This window comes from Anomaloglossus baeobatrachus, chromosome 6 (genome assembly GCF_048569485.1).
Source record: "Anomaloglossus baeobatrachus isolate aAnoBae1 chromosome 6, aAnoBae1.hap1, whole genome shotgun sequence".
Lineage (NCBI taxonomy): Eukaryota > Metazoa > Chordata > Amphibia > Anura > Aromobatidae > Anomaloglossus > Anomaloglossus baeobatrachus.
The window spans coordinates 449158332-449178365 of NC_134358.1; the positions used below are offsets into that span (position 1 = coordinate 449158332).

General features: G+C 44.3%; 1 protein-coding gene across 3 annotated transcripts in view; it reads right to left on the reverse strand.

Moving 5' to 3' along the window:
* The window catches only part of CMC1 (C-X9-C motif containing 1), an 81438-nt gene that overhangs the window by 41492 nt on the left and 19912 nt on the right, over nt 1-20034 (reverse strand). For all 3 annotated transcript variants that reach the window (XM_075316649.1, XM_075316650.1, XM_075316651.1), the window contains exon 2: nt 12043-12135. In XM_075316649.1, the coding sequence (XP_075172764.1) occupies nt 12043-12135 (93 nt within the window). The remainder of the gene's footprint in view (nt 1-12042; nt 12136-20034) is intronic.

Here is a 20034-nt window from a genome sequence, read left to right on the forward strand (position 1 = left end):
GCTGGCTGGCCGCCTCTCTGGTAAAACAACCCATTTTTTTATCTCTAAATTTGGGGTGCGTCTTATAAAGCGAAAAGTACGGAATCTTCCCTCAAACATTTTCACTGAAGCATACTTCCCCATGTTTGGAATTATACTGTAAGTCCCACAGGGGGATGCTTACATGCAAAGGAGCCGACTAGCCAAGGGAAGTAACGCCCTTGTGACTAGTCACTGGCCTAATTAGCATATGATAAAAGATCTATACAAAATTATTTTTCTAAAGATCTCTTTATCTATGCTTCTAGATACATGGACGGTTAGGCAGGGAATAGCAATATACACCCAGAACTTCTCGTGGTTCTGGGTGCATATTGCAACTGACAGGTTCCCTTGAATACTTTGCCCCTATAGACCAATGTAGTGAGTTTAACCCAACGAAGATTATATCTATAAATTTATCAGTATGACAGAGACTGGTCAACTATAGCAGATCAGATGGGACAATCACACTATGGAGAGTTTTATGCAGTTTAGGATGCCATTTACCACTTATGTGACACTTTTGAAATCTTGTTAGCAATAAAAAGCAGGCTCTGAAAATTCTGAGGCTGGCAGATGCCTCATACTCCGATCTTAGCAAAACATCTGTCCATTAAATGTAAGTATATATTTTGCCTGGAGTCCAGTAGAGGTAAACATACACCATCTAAACGTACTACAATACAAAAAGTGAATCAGCAAAAACTACATGGCTGAAGGTATGTGATCTTTCGTCCTAGTTCGTGAAATCCACAGGTCAGTCACACCCACTGATAACAGCCAGTAAATCTCAAACAAATGTTAAGAAATAAGGGCGTTGGAGAAGTTATAGGATACAATCCTCCTAAAAAACAAGACTTGTTGTGAACATTACCCTGAGTTCACCCTCATAGAACTGCTTTGAAAAGAATTAGTAGTACCATTGTGGTCATGTCCCAAAAGCTAAAAGAAAGTCTAAGGCTACATTCACACTTCCGTCTTTTTGCATCAGTTGCAATCAGTCGCCTTGACGAAATACAGTATCTTGCATATATTTTGCAGGAATCCGTTTTTTCCCCATAGACTTTTATTACCGATGGATTGCGACTGGTGGCATTGCGTTGCATCCATCCCGCGACGGAGCCGTTGTGGAGTGACTGACCGTCGGGCGGGAGCAACACACAATGCAATGTTTTTTGTGTGCGGTGGATTGTTTTTTTTTTTTACTGTGAGCATGCCCACAGTAAAAAAACATGATCGACTGGAAATTCAGTTCCAGTTCCAGCGGCCAGAATGATCAGCTGATCGCCCAGGGGCCGGCTTTTGTGAACGATCAGCTGATCGGCCGGCTTTTGTGAACGATCAGCTGATCGGCCGGCTTTTGTGAACGATCAGCTGATCGGCCGGCTTTTGTGAACGATCAGCTGATCGGCCGGCTTTTGTGAACGATCAGCTGACCGGCCGGCTTTTGTGAACGATCAGCTGATCGGCCGGCTTTTGTGAACGATCAGCTGACCGGCCGGCTTTTGTGAACGATCAGCTGATCGGCCGGCTTTTGTGAACGATCAGCTGATTGGCCAGCGACTTACTTTTGTGAACGATCAGCTGATACCCTTCAAACAGTAAAAAAAAAATGGATTTTTTTTTTTTGCAGCATCAATCACAACAGTTGTGCCACTATCTGCAACGCATCCGTTTCATCAGTCACACAACTGATTGTGACTGATGCAAAAAGACGGAAGTGTGAATGTAGCCTAAAAAGAGTAACTTTGTCAAGCCCCTTATACTATTCATTCCTTGAAATCCCCCTTGTGTAGCAAAACTCTTACTTCAAAAACTACAGAAGTGAATTTACATTGGTTTCTTAAAATTATAATTCAAAAACAATTTATTGGTTTAGGTCTAACCAACTTATACTAGAACCTTCGAAGTACAAAATGATAGAAGCGTGCCTTAGGCCCTCCAAAATGTTCTCCATAAACTGATTTAATCAGACACAACCTAACCTATGTGCTTAGATTCCAAGATCGCTAAGTATCTTACACATCCCTTATGGTTACACCACATCTGATAATAGGCCATACCTGTTCCACAACTTATTTCTATCAAGTGTCATCTTAATTTGCCCTTGGGACAATGGAATGCACAAAGTGGTCTTGCAAAAGGGCTCGGATCTTCACATGTCACTTGTAAAACGTCCAATTCTTACTCCTATTCAACCCTTGAGGGACACAATGGCCCCTGTTGGTGAAGTATTGTTGAACATGTGCATGTTACTGAAACCATGGTTGACACTGGCCAGGCTTTTTAGGAGGCAGGCCTGAAGTTATATTGTGGCCAATCATTTTTACTAAATATCATTGTGTGCCCAGAGGAGGAGAGGTATGTGAAAACATAGGTGGTGTGAACCAACTGTTTACATTATCCCTTTACTTATTTTAGATTTTCCTAATCAATTCACTTTTAAGTTAACATTTTATGCTTTATAGGTCATGTAAAAGTTTACTCAATTAAAGGGAAGGTGTCATGGATTTATATAATCGAAACAATGATTACTTGTAAGATAACATGCAGTTATAATGTTATCTTGCTTTAAATAAAGATGTCTTTCAGTTTTTATAATGCTGGAAAGCTGGCAATGGGGGCTGCCATTTTACATTCCAAGTTTTAGCACGACAGTGCAGGCTTAATTTACAGCACCTCATGGACATAGGCGATAGTAGTCAGATTCCGACCCCTTTAGTTCTATTACAACTGAAATGGTAACACCTATGTGGGCTGCCCAATTCACAGCCGTGGGTGTGTTCAGCCGCCATTTTTCCATAGCCCATGCTTTCGGCTGGGCTGCATTTGTCCCCTACAGCCAGGATCTGAAAGACCAAGCAGTACCATGCTAACAGATCCTAGAACAGTAACGTTACCGACAGCTGGAGTAGCGTGCAGCAGTGGATTACCATCTCCAATGACACCCCCTCCCCCCACTCCACCCAGCCCCACTCTCCCCCCACCACCGTCGTCCATGCAGCAGAGCTATGTGTGTGTTTGTGTGCATGCAGAGCATGTGAGTACCCGAGCCCCTCCCCCCTCTGCCGCTGCTACTGTCTCCACTGACACCCACCCGCTCCCCCTCTAATCCTGTCCTATGTGATACTGTCTGTTGAGTTGCTGTATCTAAACCTATCCTGTGTGATACTATCTGCTGAGCTGTGTATCTAATCCTCTCCTATGTGATACTGCCTGCTGAGCTGTGTATCTAATTTTCTCCTATGTGACACTGTCTGCTGAGCCACGTATCTAATCTTCTCCTATATGATACTGCCTGCTAAGCCGTTTATTTAATCCTCTCCTATGTGATACTGTCTACTGAGCTATATATCTAATCCTCTCCTACGTGATACTGACTGCTGAGCCATGTATCTAATCCTCTTCTATGTGATACTGTCTGCTGAGCCATGTATCTAATTCTCTCCTGTGTGATACTGTCTGCTGAGCCATGTATCTAATCCTCTCCTGTGTGATACTGTCTGCTGAGCTGTGTATCTAATCCTATCCTGTGTGATGCTGTCTGCTGAGTTGTGTATCTAATCCTCTCCTGTGTGATACTGTCTGCTGAGCCGTGTATCTAATCCTCTCCTGTGTGATACTGTCTGCTGAGCCGTGTATCTAATCCTCTACTATGTGATACTGTCTACTGGACCATGTATCTAATCCTCTCCTATGCGATACTGCCTGCTGAGCCGTGTATCTAATTCTCTCCTATGTGATACTGTCTGCTGAGCTGTGTATCTAATCCTGTCCTGTGTGATATTGTCTGCTGAGCTGTGTATCTAATCCTGTCCTGTGTGATATTGTCTGTTGAGCTGTGTATCTAATCCTCTCCTGTGTGATACTGTCTGCTGAGCCGTGTATCTAATACTCTCCTGTGTGACACTGTCTGCTGAGCTGTGTATCTAATCCTGTCCTGTGTGATATTGTCTGTTGAGCTGTGTATCTAATCCTCTCCTGTGTGATACTGTCTGCTGAGCCGTGTATCTAATCCTCTCCTGTGTGATACTGTCTTCTGAGCTGTGTATTTAATCCTATCGTGTAATACTGTCTGCAGGGCTGTGTATCTAATCCTCTCCTGTGTGATACTGTCTTCTGAGCTGTGTATTTAATCCTATCGTGTAATACTGTCTGCAGGGCTGTGTATCTAATCCTATCGTGTAATACTGTCTGCAGGGCTGTGTATCTAATCCTATCGTGCTATACTGTCTGCAGGGCTGTGTATCTAATCCTATCGTGTAATACTGTCTGCAGGGCTGTGTATCTAATCCTATCCTGTGTGATACTGTCTGCTGAGCTGTGTATTTAATCCTATGTTGTGTGATACTGTCTGCTGAGCTGTGTATCTAATCCTATCCTGTGTAATACTGTCTGCTGAGCTGTGTATCTAATCCTATCCTGTGTGATACTGTCTGCTGAGCCGTGTATCTAATCCTCTCCTGTGTGATACTGTCTGCTGAGCTGTGTATCTAATTCTCTCCTGTGTGATACTCCTGCTGTCCTTGGTGACACTTTAGACATTTCTGGTCACCAGGAAAATGGCTGTGCATAGTGTCCTTACATGTCATTCTCTGTTATCTGTTGTAAACACTCAGATTAGGAGGGGGAGGCGTGTCACCACACACAGGAGAGAAGACTCCGCCCACTTTACGGCAGGCTGTAATCTGAGCTTTTTATACAGTGGAATTTCTGTAGGATTTCAGAAGCTGCTCCCCCTAGTGTTTAACAGTGGAAAATATCAAACTTTTTAATTTTTTTTTATATTTTGCACAATTAAAAAAAAAAAAAATTATATTTAAACAAAACATTTAAAAATTATTACTTTACATTTTTTCAGTTATTATTTTTTTTTTTTTTTGACGATACCTTCCCTTTAAAGAAAAAGTAACATGTAAAAACATACGGTACTACCAAAAGTATAGCATGTCTTTAAAAACTAGGGTTCCGTTCATACATTGCGTTTTTTTCTGCAGAAAAATCTGCTCTCTTGGCAGTAAAAAAAACTGCTTCCAAAAACCAGGTTTTGCTAAATTTTTTACTGCGTGTTTGGTGTTTCATTTGTCTAAAATAAATTTAGTTTCATTCACCACAAAAGCAGCAAAAAAATACAACTATGTTTTTGCACTCTCATTGCTTTCAATGGTGAAAAAAAGCAGCAAAAAGGCTGAAAGAATTGACCTGCTGCTTCTTGCGGCAAAAACACAGCAGTTTTCCATTTCGGTCAGGAAAAAAAAAAAAAAAAGCTGTGGTATGTGCATGAAATTTCTGAAATCTCATAGCTTTTGCTGATGCTGTAAAAAGAAAATTTTAATTTCAATAAAACATGCAAAAAATGCAGCAAAAACGCAATGTGTGAATATAGCCTTCAAGGGAACCTGTCACCACATTTTCGGCCGCCACCACTGGGCTCTTATATACAGCATTCTAACATGCTGTATATAAGAGCCCAGGCTGTGCTATATAACATAAAAAACACTTTACAATACTTACCTAGAAGGTCGCTCCGGTGCAGACTGGTTAGATGGGTGGCTTCGTTCTCCGGGACCGGCGCCTCTCCTTTCAGCCATCTTGGTCTTCCTTATTCTGAAGCCGGGGTGCATGACGCGTCTACATCATACACACGCATCGGCATTGAGGTCCGGTGTAAGCACACTTTGATCTGCCCTCAGGGCATATCAAAGTATTGTAGTGCGTCTGCGCATGACCTCAATGTCGGCGCATGTGTATGACGTAGACGCGTCAAGCACCGCAGCTTCCGAATAAGGAAGACCAAGATGGTCGAAAGGGGAGGCGCCACCCATCCGACTCTTGTGCACCGGAGCGACCTTCTAGGTGAGTTTTATAAAGTGGTTTTTTTTTTAATCTTATACAGCACAGCCTGGGCTCTTATATACAGCATGTCAGAATGCTGTATATAAGAGCCCAGTTGTAGTGGCCGCAGCTTATAGGCCGAAAATGGGGTAACAGGTTCCCTCTTTAACGTTTGTTCCCGTATTGTATAGTTAGTAATTTTTAAAACTTTTCATTGGAGAAAGAAAACTTGTTACTTGTTTTCTTATGCTAATCAGCTACTTTATTATTAACCTCATAACGACGGCCGTACGACTTAAAGCGGCGGCAAAACAGGGTACTTATTCTGTTCCGCCGCTTTAAAGAGGCGGCCCGAAAAAACCCTGTAGCGCCCCCCAGCGACCAAAAATCTCGGGGGTTTCAGCTACCGGGGGTAGCTGAGACCCCCCAGATTATGAATCGGGGTGTTTTTTCTGGACCCCGTTAATGCGATCGCCGGTATACACCGTATACCGGCGACAACATTAAAAAAAAATAAATGGCCGGTAAAATTGATTTATTTCTCATCTGACGTGATCAAACATGTCAGATGAGAAATAAATATGAGCCCTTAGTGCCCCCAAAGCCCCCGGTACCGGAGAAATCTATCCAACACCCCCCCACCCCCCTCCGGAAAATCCAAGATGGCGCCGACGCGCGCTGAAAACTCCCACCGCCGCCGGCTCTGCATTCATTTCCCTCCGATCTGAAATGATCAAACATTTCAGATCGGAGGGAAATGTCCTCCCCCTGACACCTCCTCCGGTACACCGGAGATCTCTGGTCCCCGGAGCCCCCTCCGGTTCTCCAGAGCCGCCCCCCTCCCCCCTCCGGAGCGTGGAAGATGGCGGCGCGCAGCGCACAGTAGCACGCGGCCGCATTCATCCTGCTCTTTCTGCCGCATGTGACACGTCACATGCGGCAGAAAGTTGTCCCCAGGTCCTGCCGTCACCCCCCGTCACCCCCCCAGCCCCCGGTTTTATGTTACCTGGCTGCTGGTGCTCCGTCCCCGCGATCACGCCGCCTCCTTCTTGAAAGCTGGCGGCGCATGCGCAGACAGCGGCTGACAGCTGGATCCCTGCAAGCAGGGACTCTGACGTCGCTGCTGCACAGGCTGCTCCACTGTGGACCGGGGGAGAGTGAGTGCAGTAATCTGCAGCCACACTCCTCACATGGAGAGACTGCTGTTCTAGAAAATGGGGGGTACGTTCTGTGAGCGTGCCCCTCATATTCTAGAATGAGGTTACTGCAGGTCACTCTGCCCTAGGTTGGACCGGGGCAGTGTGAGTGCAGTATTCTCAGATTACTGCACCCACACTGCTCATGGAGAGCTTGCTCTTCCAGAAAATGGGGGATACGTTCCCTGAACGTGCCCCCCATATTCTAGAAGGTCCAGAGTCGCCGAGGGACCTCCAAACTGGATTACAGCGACCGAAATTTATTTATTTTCAATAAATTGGTAAAAGAGGAATGTTTCGGGAAGTGTTTTTTTCAAATACATTGTTTTTTTGTCTTTATTTTTTTCTATTACTGACTGGGTTAGTGATGTCGGGTATCTGTTTAGATGCCGTGACATCACTAACCCCAGGGCTTGATGCCAGGTGACATTACAGCTGGTATCAACCCCGTATATTACCCCGTTTGCCACCGCACCAGGGCGCGGATTGAGCTGGAGCGAAGCGCCAGGATTGGCGCATCTAATGGATGCGCCACTTCTGGGGCGGCTGCGGCCTGCTATTTTTAGGCTGGGAAGAGTCCAATAACCATGGCTCTTCCCACCCTGAGAATACCAGACCCCAGCTGTCCGCTTCACCTTGGCTGGTGATCTAATTTGAAGGGGACCCCACGTTTTTGTTTTTTTTTAAAAAAAAACGCCTGGAGAGCCCTCCAAATTGATCACCAGCCAAGGTGAAGCTGTCAGCTGTGGTTTGCAGGCTACAGCTGTCTGCTTTACCCTAGCTGGCTATCAAATATAGGGGGGACTCCACGTCGTTTATTTTAATTATTAATTTTTTGGGGGGCTAAATACAAGGCTAGGCACCCTTTAGTGCCACATGAAAGGCACTAAAGGGCGCCAGCTTAGAATATGCAGGGGGTGGGACGTTATATATGTTTGACATCTATCCATTCATCCATTGTAGCATTTTAGGCTGTGTGCCCACAATCGGGGTTTGCAGCGTTTTGGGCGCAGAGTGTTTTCCCTGCGTCCATAGCGCTGCGTTGTGCAGTAGAAACACAGTGGAAGGATTTTTAGAAATCCCGTGCCCACTGTGCTTCTTTTCTCCGCAGCATACACTGACCGGTGGCGCAGCTTCCCGAGCCTCAGCATGTCAATTTATGCTGCGGAGATGAGTGTTCTCTGCAGGTAGCATAGAGCTCCACAGCGGCCTGAACCCAAATCCTGGGTATGGGCAGCTGCGTTCTCCCGTGGACAACCCTCACATCTCTGCAGGAAGGCTGACACTGTGTACTAGACGCCGTGTCGCTGGATCATGGCCACATAGCCTAAAAGTGAGACATTTGTTGCTACAGCAACATTTTTGTGAAGTACCTGTGGATTCAAAATGCTTACTATACTCCTGAATAAAATCCAGTTTCCAAAATGGGGTCACTTGTGGGGGGGTTTCTGCTGTATAGGGACCCAAGGGGCCCTGCAAATGTGACATGGTGCCCGCAATTTATTTCAACTTTTCCAGAATTCAAATGGTGCTCCTTCCATTCCAAGCCCTCCCATTTATCCAAACAGAGGTTTTTGGCCACATGTGGGGTATCCCTGTGCTTATAAGACATTGGATAATAACCTGTGGGGTCCACGGTTTGTTGTCTCTTGAAAAAGTAAGAAATTTGATGCTGAAGCAACATTTTTGTGAAAAAAATGAAAATTTTCAATATGGCAACCTAAGCTTATCAAATTCTGTGAAGTACTCTTGGATTCAAAATGCTCAATATACACCTAGATAAAAGCCTTGATGTGTCTTGCTTCCAGAATGGGGTCACTTGTGGGGGACCGCCACTGTTTAGGCAGCTTAGGGGCTTTCCAAATGCAACATGGCGTCCGCTATTGATTCCAGCCAATTTTGCAGTCAAATGGCACTCCTTCCCTTCCGAGCCCTGCCATGCACCCAAACAGTTGATTTCCACCACATATAAGGTATCGCTAAACTCAGGAGAAATTGCACAATAAATGTTATGCTGAATTTTTTCCTTTTACACTTGTAAAAAAAAAAGCTACCTGGTTGAAATAAGAATTTTGTGGTAAAAATGTATTTTTTTATTTTCACAGCTCAACATTCTAAACTTCTGTGAAGTACCTGAGGGTTCAGGGTACTCGCCAAACATCTAGATAAATTCCTTCTGGGGTCTATTTTCCAAAATGGGGCCACATGTTGGGGAGCTTCACTGTATAGGCACCTCAGGGGCTCTCCAAATGCAACATGGCGTCCGCTATTGATTACAGCCAATTTTGCAGTCAAATGGCACTCCTTCCCTTCCGAGCCCTGCCATGCGCCCAAACAGTTGATTTCCACCACATATAAGGTATCGCCAAACTCAGGAGAAATTGCATAATAAATATTATGCTGAATTTTTTCCTTTTACTCTTGTAAAAAAAAAAGCTACCTGGTTGAAATAACAATTTTGTGGTAAAATTTTTTTTTTTTTTTTTTTTTTCATGGCTCAACGTTTTAAAATTCTGTGAAGCACCTGGGGGTTCAGGGTACTCACCAAAGTTCTAGATAAATTCCTTGAGGGGCCTAGTTTCCAAAATGGGGTCACTTGTGCGGGGTTTCTGCTGTTTAGGTACCTTAGGGGACCTCCAAATGCGACATGGTGCCCGCAATCTTTTTCAGCCAAATTTCCTTTCCAAAATTCAAATATTGTTCCTTCCGTTCCAAGCCCTCCCATTTGTCCAAACAAAGGTTTCAGACCACATGTGAGGTATCACCGCGCTCATAAAAAAGTGGGTAACAAACCTTGAGGTCAAATTTTTGGTATTACCTCTTACAAAAGTGAAAAAATGAATGCTAAAGCAACATTTTTGAGAAATTTATTAAAATTTTCAATATGACAACGTAACGATAACAAAATCTGTGAAGTACCTGTGGATCCAAAATGCTCACTATACCCCTAGATAGAAGCCTTGAGGGGTCTAGTTTCCAAATTGGCATCACTTGTGAGGGGTTTCTTCTGTTTAGGTACCTTAGCGGACCTGTAAATGCAACATGGTGCCCGCAATCTATTTCAGCCAAATTTGCTTTCCAAAATTCAAATATTGCTCCTTCTGTTCCGAGCCCTCCCATTTGTCCAAATAGAGGTTTCTGACCACATGTGGGGTATTGGCGCGTTCATAAGAAAGTGGGTAACAAGTTTTGGGGTCCATTTTGTTGTGTTATTTCTTCTAAAAGTGAATAAATTTGGGTTAGAGCAACATTTTTAGGTAAAATTTAATTTTTGCTTTTTTTCATTCCAAATTGCTTTTGTTCATGTGAAGCACCTGAAGGGTTAATAAACTTCTTGAATGTGGTTTTGAGTACTTTGGGGGGTGCAGTTTTTAGAATTGTGTCACGTTTGGGTATTTTCTGTCACCTAGGCCCCTCAAAGTCACTTCAAATGTGATGTGGTCCCTAAAAAAATGGTTTTGTGGTTTTGTAAATTTTGATGTAAAAATGAGAAATCGCTGATAAACTTTGAACTCTTTTAACTTCCTAAAAAAAAAATTTTGTTTCCAAAATTGTGCTGATGTAAAGTAGACATGTGGGAAATGTTATTTATTAACTATTTTGTGTCACAGAAATCTCTGGTTTAACGGTATAAAAATTCAAAAGTTGAAAATTGCTAAATTTTCAAAATTTTTGCCAAAATTCAATTTTTTTCATAAATAAACGCAAAAAATATTGTCCTAAATTTGGTACTATCATGAAGTCCAATATGTGACGAAAAAACAATCTCAGACTCACCGGGATCCGTTGAAGCGTTCCAGAGTTATAACCTCATGAAGTGACACTGGTCAGAATTGCAAAATTTGGTCTGGTCATTAAGGTGAAAATTAGCTCCGTCACTAAGGGGTTAAACGGTTTGTCCTCGCATCTAATATGACCTAGACAACAAGCCTAAAAGCAGAGTCACACTTGCGTATGACTCGCATGAGTGTAGTGAGAAAATCTCGCATTGCACTCGGCCCCATGTAAGACAATGCTGCAGCTCAGATATGCGTGCCCTATTTGTACTGAGGAAAAAATGGCAGCATGCTGCGATTGCCTGCGCGAGCCTTATCACTCGCACCCATTCAAGTGAATGGGTGCGAGAGAAACATCGGACAGCACTCAGATGTTTTCCCAGTGCAGTGCGATATATGCACAGGCTGACAATGGAGGAGATGGGGAGATTAACCCTTCCCTCTCCTCCACAGCACCCGCCCTCTCCTTCGCAGCTGTGACCCGATTGGAAGATCGGGTCACAGTCGCATGACACTCGGCTCTCGCTCGCAGCAGAGCCTGAGCCGGGGGTCATTAGCATATCGCATCCGTTGCTCTTGCATCAGATGCCAAACGCTAATGTGACTCCAGCCTAACAATTTCAGATCGGCAGGAGTCCAACACAGGGCACCCACACCGGGCAGCTGCTATTAGCTCTGGCACCAAAAGGATGTCAAGGTTGAACAGAGCTAAATGACAAGCTCTGTTCATTTGTAATGGCCATCGCTGTAGCTAGTAACAGTGGATGGGTGGAGATGCTGTGTTGGACAACCACCCATCTGAAATTAATGATAGGTGGTCAATATTAGATGCCAGGACAACCCCTTTGAAGTGTTTTGCACTAGCCTTCTTTAGATGTTACGATAGTACTGTTCTTAGAAGCATCTGGACAGTACAGTTTGAATTAAAATCATGCAGTCCCAAAACCATAAAATCCCAGAGGCCATGACACAATCCCTTTTCAGTTCTATAGGTATATGGAGTAACGGCAGTGAAGCAAGGTATACTGGAATTTGCTACATCTACACAGCACACGTATCGGAGCTCGCTTAATAGGGCTAATTGGAGCCTATGAGACATCGACAAAGCAGGAGTGTGCATGGTAATGAAATATTCTGTCACAAAAACTTTAAACTTTTTATAAATACCTGCAATTAAATGATACATCATACATGCAAAAGATGGCCAATCTCACCTTCTACTTGCTCGGCACATCGCACCCTGGCCTTTTCTCTCATCAGCTTAGGAATGAGCACATCTGTCTCAACATGTCGCAGACCATGATCCTCTGCAAGAAAATAAAAGCTAGTTAAAGAAAAAACAAAAAAAAAATATTTTTTTAAAAAAAGTGCATTTACTTGGGACAACATATGTCCACAACGAGACATTGAGCCATGGAAAATTTCACTTTGTGGGAAAAGTTTTCTAACTTTAATGTATGTAATTCATTGAAAAGTAACAAAGGAAAACCAGAAATAAAAGAAGACAAAGCTTAAGACTTTTCATTACTCAGACATTGAGGAGGAATCAATTTTCACCTCCTTCACTGACTGAATTTGTTAGGCTTTATTTTTGCTTTAAGACTCTTGCATTCTCATAATGTGCTAGCACAGAATAATGATACAAATGTGCACGCCAGAAATATCTAGTGGCTAAATGACTTGCTTCTTATAACAGGAAAACTAATTCCAAATACAAATCAGCCATAAAATGTGCTTCATTAGAAATCCAGTGTTAATTTTTTTTTTTTGTTTTTTTTTTTTACAGACCTCAAGAAATTAATCTTGGATACCAAAGCTAAAGCGCACAATTAAAGTGATGTCCCACTCCAATATTTAAAGTAACTTTGCATTTAATGCAGGAAGACACAATAATATCCAGCACCCACAAATATAATTAAAAGTAAATTTTTACTCTAAAGGGTACTTTACACGCTGCGATATCGGTACAGATATCGCTAGCGAGCGTACCCGTCCCCGTCGATTGTGAGTCACGGGCAAATCGCTGCCCGTGGCGTACAACATCGCTAACACCCGTCACATGGACTTACCTTCTCTGCGACGTCGCTGTTGCTGGCAAACCGCCTCCTTTCTAAGGGGGCAGTTCGTGCAGCGTCACACGGCAGCCGTCCTATAGCAGAGGAGGGGTGGAGATGAGCGGCTGGAACATTCCGCCCACCTCCTTCCTTCCTCATTGCCGGTGGACGCAGGTAAGGAGATGTTCGACGCTCCTGCACTGTCACACACAGCGATGTGTGATGCCGCAGGAACGAGGAACAACATCGCTACTCACCAGACAATTTTTCATAAATAAACAACCTCTCTCAGACAAACAATTTTTGCCGTTTTTGCAATCGTTTAAGGTCGCTCCAGCCGGTCACACGCTGCGATGTCGCTAACGACGCCGGATGTGCGTCACAAACACCGTGACCCCGATGATATATCGTTAGCGATGTCGCAGCGTGTAAATGGCCCTTAAGAGTTTAAAAAAAAAAAATAACTAAAAAAGAAGCGCATATTAAAGCGACTGTCCTTAGAATAGGTGATGACTTGTTGATCTATGGGTGTTCCACCTCTGGGACCTGCACCGATCAGCAGAATGGGAAACCTATATCCCTGTTAGAATGGAGCAGCAATGCACATGCTCGATCACTGGTCCTCTCTCTATTGGTCTGCACTTGTCTTTTTCCGGAAGCCCCATAAAGACTTAGGAGAGCAGCGGTTGGATTTCCAACCTACAGCGCCATTTCTAAATGAGGATAAAAGTTTCCCCTTGGGGATTAAAATCCTCAATGTGATCATCTTCTTGAGTCCCACTGTTGGGACAGCCACCAATAAGCAGGATATGACCTATCCTGTGGATACCGGATACCTTGTTTTCACTGGTCAGCCTCCTTAAAAACGTCTATACCTTACGCGTTTCGAATCACATACAGATCCTTACTGACCGTACACTGAATATAGACTGGGGCTTACATACAGAGAAGCACGACCAATCTGCTAAGGTCATATAGGTTAGGCTACTTTCACACTTCAGTCTTTTTGCATCAGACACAATCCGTTGCCTTGAGAAAATACAATATCCTGTAAAATATTTTGCAGGACTCAGTTTTTTCCCCATAGACTAGTATTAACGACGGATTGTGACTGATGGCCTCGGGCGGAAGGAACGGACACTGTAATGTTTTTTGGAGAGTCACAAATACTCACTGCGCAGGATTCAGTCACAATCCGTCAAGAGGTATAATGGTTGTCTATGGTGCTGGATTCTGCAGTAATCAGTCGCACGACGGAATCCAGTGCTGGATTCCGTTATTTGCTACTGAGCATGCCCAGTATGTACACAATCACATTGCAAGGCTCCAGATAGGAATAATTTACACACAATTTTAACTATAACAACATTTATTCTGCCCCTTTCTCTACAGAATGCCACAGATGGCCTAGGAAAACACCGTAATGGGTCACAAAAATGTCTGGCACTCCCATTGCGCTGTCCCAAAAACAAACAGATCATGACGGATCCGCTGTAAAACGGACGCTCAATGGATGCGATGAATCAGTTATTTTACAGGATTCTTGTGAACGGAATCCTGTGAAATAACACATCCGTTGCATCCGTTGACACCTAAAAAACGACAGATACGTTGTTTCGTTGCAACGACTGACCTGACGGATTTGAAACTACTGAAGTGTGAATGTAGCCTTAAACATAGATTTAAACATTGTGTTATAAGATCAGTTCTGTAATGCAACCCACACGGTACGCAAGTATCCAATTTTAGAATACAAAATTCCCCATGTGCTAAAACGTGTGGCGAACCACTCTCCACCTCTCCCACATTTATTAACCCTTTTGATACCATACACCTTAATATCACAGGTGTTGCCTTTGTGCACTTCAGAGAAGTGTTGAGATATCCCAGAGACAGACCTTCTTGGGGGTTTTTTTTGTTGTACATTGTAGTCAATTGTAGACAAATTCTAACAAATAGTTAAAACGATGAAGAACATATACAAAAAGACATTTGGGTGTGAATGTATCTAAATTACCGTATTTTTCGCTTTATAAGACGCACCGGATTATAAGACGCACCCCCAAATTTGGTGAAGGAATAGAGAATTTTTTTTAATAAATGGGGTCCGTCTAATAATGCCAGTGTCTCTCTAACAAATCATATAGAGTATATGTCCCTCATAGCCCCCATCCTAAAATTAGCCCCCTTAATCTGGATATGGCCACCTTATATTGAATATAGCCCCCTTGGGCTGGCACACGTCCCCCAGTGATGCAACATGTCCCCTATGGCTGGCACGCTGCCCCCTGTGGCTGGCACAAACTGGCCCCCTGTGGCTGTCACACACGCTGCCCCCTGTGGCTGTCACACACGCTGCCCCCTGTGGCTGTCACACACGCTGCCCCCTGTGGCTGTCAAACACGCTGCCCCCTGTGGCTGGCACACACGCTGCCCCCTGTGGCTGGCACACACGCTGCCCCCTGTGGCTGGCACACACGCTGCCCCCTGTGGCTGGCACACACGCTGGCCCCTGTGGCTGGCACACACGCTGGCCCCTGTGGCTGGCACACACGCTGGCCCCTGTGGCCGGCACACACGCTGGCCCCTGTGGCCGGCACACACGCTGGCCCCTGTGGCCGGCACACACGCTGGCCCCTGTGGCTGGCACACTTGCTGGCCCCTGTGGCTGGCACACACCCTGGCCCCTGTGGCTAGCACACACCCTGGCCCCTGTGGCTAGCACACACCCTGGCCCCTGTGGCTGGCACACACCCTGGCCCCTGTGGCTGGCACACACGCTGGCCCCTGTGGCTGGCACACACGCTGGCCCCTGTGGCTGGCACACACGCTGGCCCCTGTGGCTGGCACACACGCTGGCCCCTGTGGCTGGCACACACGCTGGCCCCTGTGGCTGGCACACACGCTGGCCCCTGTGGCTGGCACACACGCTGCCCCATGCTGCTGCTTTTAGTAAAATAAACTCTTTCCTTACCTTCTCCAGCGCTGTGCTCCCTCGTGTACCCCTCCTCAGGGTTGAACTCCGGCCTCCTGCATTTCCTGGTTCACAGTCCCGGTCATGTGATCGGCACAGCAGTGTGTTATCTCTGCATGCCTGATCATAGCGGCAGGAGGGAGAGGGCAGATGCTGGAGGAGGTGAGTAACGAGTTTATTATTTTACTATGGGTAGCAGCATGGGGGCCATAGATAACACAGGGGGAGGGGGCATTTGTGAGCAAAGGGAAGCACAGGCAGATATAATATGCACAGCTCCCCCAGCCCATCACCGCGGTGCAATTTCAGCACCACAGGGGTGGACAGCAGCTGTGCATATTATATGAGCGGGTGCAGGAGATCAAACGCTGCCGCCCTCAGCTTCACAAGTCTATACCAGCCTCCACCAGCTCCCCCAGCACCGCTCCAGAGCGGCCCCACCTCCCCTGGACCCTGCAGTATATAATCCGTATATTCGGTTTATAAGACGCACCCCCTACTTTCCCCCAAAATTTGGGGGAACAAAAGTGCGTCTTATAAAGCGAAAAATACGGGTACTCTCTTTTCATAAATATAGGGCATAGTGCACATCTGCTACATGATCATTTGAAAACAGCCCTTAAAACTTAACGATGTATTGGTTCATTGGCACGCATGCCCAATATACAGCTACAAACTGGACGCCTAGGTCCAGAATTGTATGTAGTCACTATGGAAAAAATGGGAATGTATTTCTGCAGGATTCTCACTGTCACTTTCCTTTGATTAGGTTTGCTAATGGAAAAGAAAAAAGATAATCACGTCGAATTATCATGTCAAATTGTTGTGTTGGTAATGCTTTTACTTCTACTTAAAATACTTATGGTATATATATCCCCAATTGTTTATTCTGTTTGAAATAACTTGATTCATCCAGATAAGGCTGCTTTAACACATCCGGTTTTTGCTGAGCGGCACAATACGGCGCTTTGCAGAAAAAACGCAACCGTTTTTTTTTGCCGCTGGTTGCGTTTTTTCCCCATAGACTTGCATTAGTGCCGTATTGTGCCGCATGGCCTTGCGTTGCGTCCGGGTTTTGCCGGTTGCGGCATATTTAGCCCATACGGCGGCTGGATGGAACGTTGCCTGGCACGTTTTTTTGTGCGGCGATCCGGCGCGATTTACATTGCAAGCCTATGGATGCCGGATGCGCCGTCCTGCGGCAAAAAACGCATCCGGCCGCCGGATGCGTTTTTTTGCACTGCGCATGCTCAGTATCAAGCCGCATCCGTCAAAAAACGGACGGGCCGCATGGAGAAACGTATGCAATGGATCCGTTGCATAGGTTTTTGAGTTGGATTGAGCCGCACTGCAAAAAACGGATGTGTGAAAGCAGCCTAAGACTATTCAGGGGAGCAATCCTCCTAGCCCCGATAAACTCGGCAATCAGTGGGTTCTTAAAGACGTGTTGGATGGCAGCTAACAGTGAAATTGTGTTAACCGAAACTGGTTTTCTATATAGTGTGGTTTGAATTCGATGACTTGTTTGATCCCCTATCTACATGTCCAGAAATAGAATACTACCTGTAAAATATGTGCACACGATACGCATTTGGTGCAGAAATGTGTACACCATCACTGCATCTCTTGGCAGGAAAAACATGGTGTAACGTAGACGCATTTTGGCGCCTTTTTTTTACATGCGTTTTTGTTACATATTGTTCCCCACTTACAAGTATGGGTGAAATCTGCAGTAGAAACGCGGAAGGAAGTGACATTCTACAGATTTAAATCTACAAGTAAAACGCAAGCAAAGTGTGCATGAGACTTCATCTGACTTTGCTGGGGCTAGGACATTCTTCAGGTTTTGTGACAAATCTGCACAGAAAAAACGTGACAAAGCTGCAACACGTGCACAGACCCTTAGCCTGTGTACACACATTGAGTTTTCATCCATTATTTGAAATGTTTTTCGGTTCACATTTGTCACAAAACCTGAAGGGAATCCTGATGGCGGCAAACTGAATGAGAATCCTGAAGTCTCATGCACACGTTGAGTATTTTCCCCTTGCACATTTGGGGTAGATTTATATCTGCTGCATATCAATTAGTTCAGCATTTTTGCTGCAGATTTCACTCATACTGATGAATGGGAAAAATCTGCACCAAAAAAAAAAAAAATGCATGGCAAAAACGCATTTTTTTTGCTGCTGGGTTTTTCCTGCCAAGGGATGCAGAAATGGTGCAGACATTTCTGCACCAAATACTATGTGTGTGTGCATACCCTTATTGTATCAGTGAGTAGTGACAGATCTCAAATTAAGGATTATTACTTAAATATCTAAGAAATCCTGTATTCCCTCTTTATCTATATGATAAAAAATGCATAAAGACAGTACAAGATGTTAATATGTGTGATTTGTAACTGCTAAAATTGTAAATTTTTGCTCTTGAATTCTACTACTCTTAACTTGTTTGGCGTGAATCCCTGATACTTGGCTTAATGCTTTTTTGAATGCACCACACCAGTACTGTATTTTCCGGCGTATAAGATGACTGGGCGTATAAGACGACACCCAACTTTTCCAGTTACAATATAGAGTTTGGGATATACCGTATATACTCGTGTATAAGCCGACCCGAGCATAAGCTAAGGCCCCTATTTTACCACAAAAAACTGGGAAACCTTATTGACTCTAGTATAAGCCTAGGGTGGGAAATGCAGCAGCTACTGAGAAGTTTCAAAAATAAAAATAGATCCCAATAAAATGTAATGTGCCCATCCTTGGGCCCTCTAGTAATGTGCCCATTGTTTAGTAATGTCCCCTGTAGTAATGTAACCATTGTTACAAGCGTCACTGTATTTGCATGTTTGTACCAAAATTGGGTTAACTTTCAATTAAGGTATGCTATGCATATCCACAATGTTGGCCCCAGGCTTTTTATGTTCACGCCTCTCAACATATTTTAAGAATAGTGGAAAGTGTTCTTCTCCCTTTCTCTCCAGTACTAACACCAGTATCTCCCTCCCTCTTCCTTCAATGATCATTGGAGAGTTTCTCCCCACTATTCATAACAGTGCCTTCTGTGTCCAATTTTCTACCATTCTGACTTGACTCTTCAGCCCTGTTCACACTGTGCTCCTCCATTGCGTTCGAGTATTCCATCTGAATCCCTTTAAAAATAAATAGATAGCTAGAGGAACCCTCGATAGAACCATACACTGCTAAGACACGAACGGAGCTCAGGTTAACTAAGTTTGTGCTTTTACAGAACATGGCCGTCATTTCGGAGACGCACATAGTCTGCTACATTTCTGTGTGTGTACCAAGTGGTGGACAAAAAAAACAAAAACACAGTTCACTTGAACTCCAGCAGCCAACGACGCCATCGGGGCTCATCTGCTTCATGTTTTTAGCAGGATTCAGATAGAACTCCAGAATATACTGCAGAAATGCAATGTGAACAGGACCTTAGTAACATAATGACTTTGCCCTTCCTTCAAGCAGTTAGAGCAGCATGGCTTATCTTTCCTAGAAGGTGAAAGCCATTATTTGCACACAGTGATAGCAGTTGCAGTCCGTATAGTGGCACAGAGATGTATTCCAAACATTTGCAGGTTGCCAGTGGAAATCAAAGAGCTTGTTGGCATTATAGAGACTGACAAACAGATTATTCTATAGTAGCTAGTGTAAAAAACTTCCTATGATACACCAAAAGAGCATGTACAGAGATTGTGTCCAAAGCTAGCAGAATTATGATTGCAGCTCTGGTCTCTAAGTTGAGCTATAAGTCTGGATCTGTAGCATATCAATAATAAACTGTAAATTAGTGGTCAACCGTGACCACATTAAAAATCTTTCTCCACATAAAACAATCTGATAACAATAAACAAGCTCCTGCACTCCGTCCCTGCTTTCTGCTTATACTGATGCCTTCTCTACTCCGCTAGTAAAAACTTCCTGTATCAGTGACCACAAGGCCTATACGTCTAATAGACACTATGGCTGTGGTCAGTAACAGTTATTCTGAGCAGCACAGTGGTCCTGTCCGATACAGAAGGGCATCATCATCAAAGAGTAGGCAAACAGAGGGGAGGAAGGGGGTCAGAATGTGGAATAAGACAAGTTTCTGCACTGGTAAATATTAAAAGATGGACTAATTTAATTAGCTTAAATTTAATGTAACCATAAGGTCCC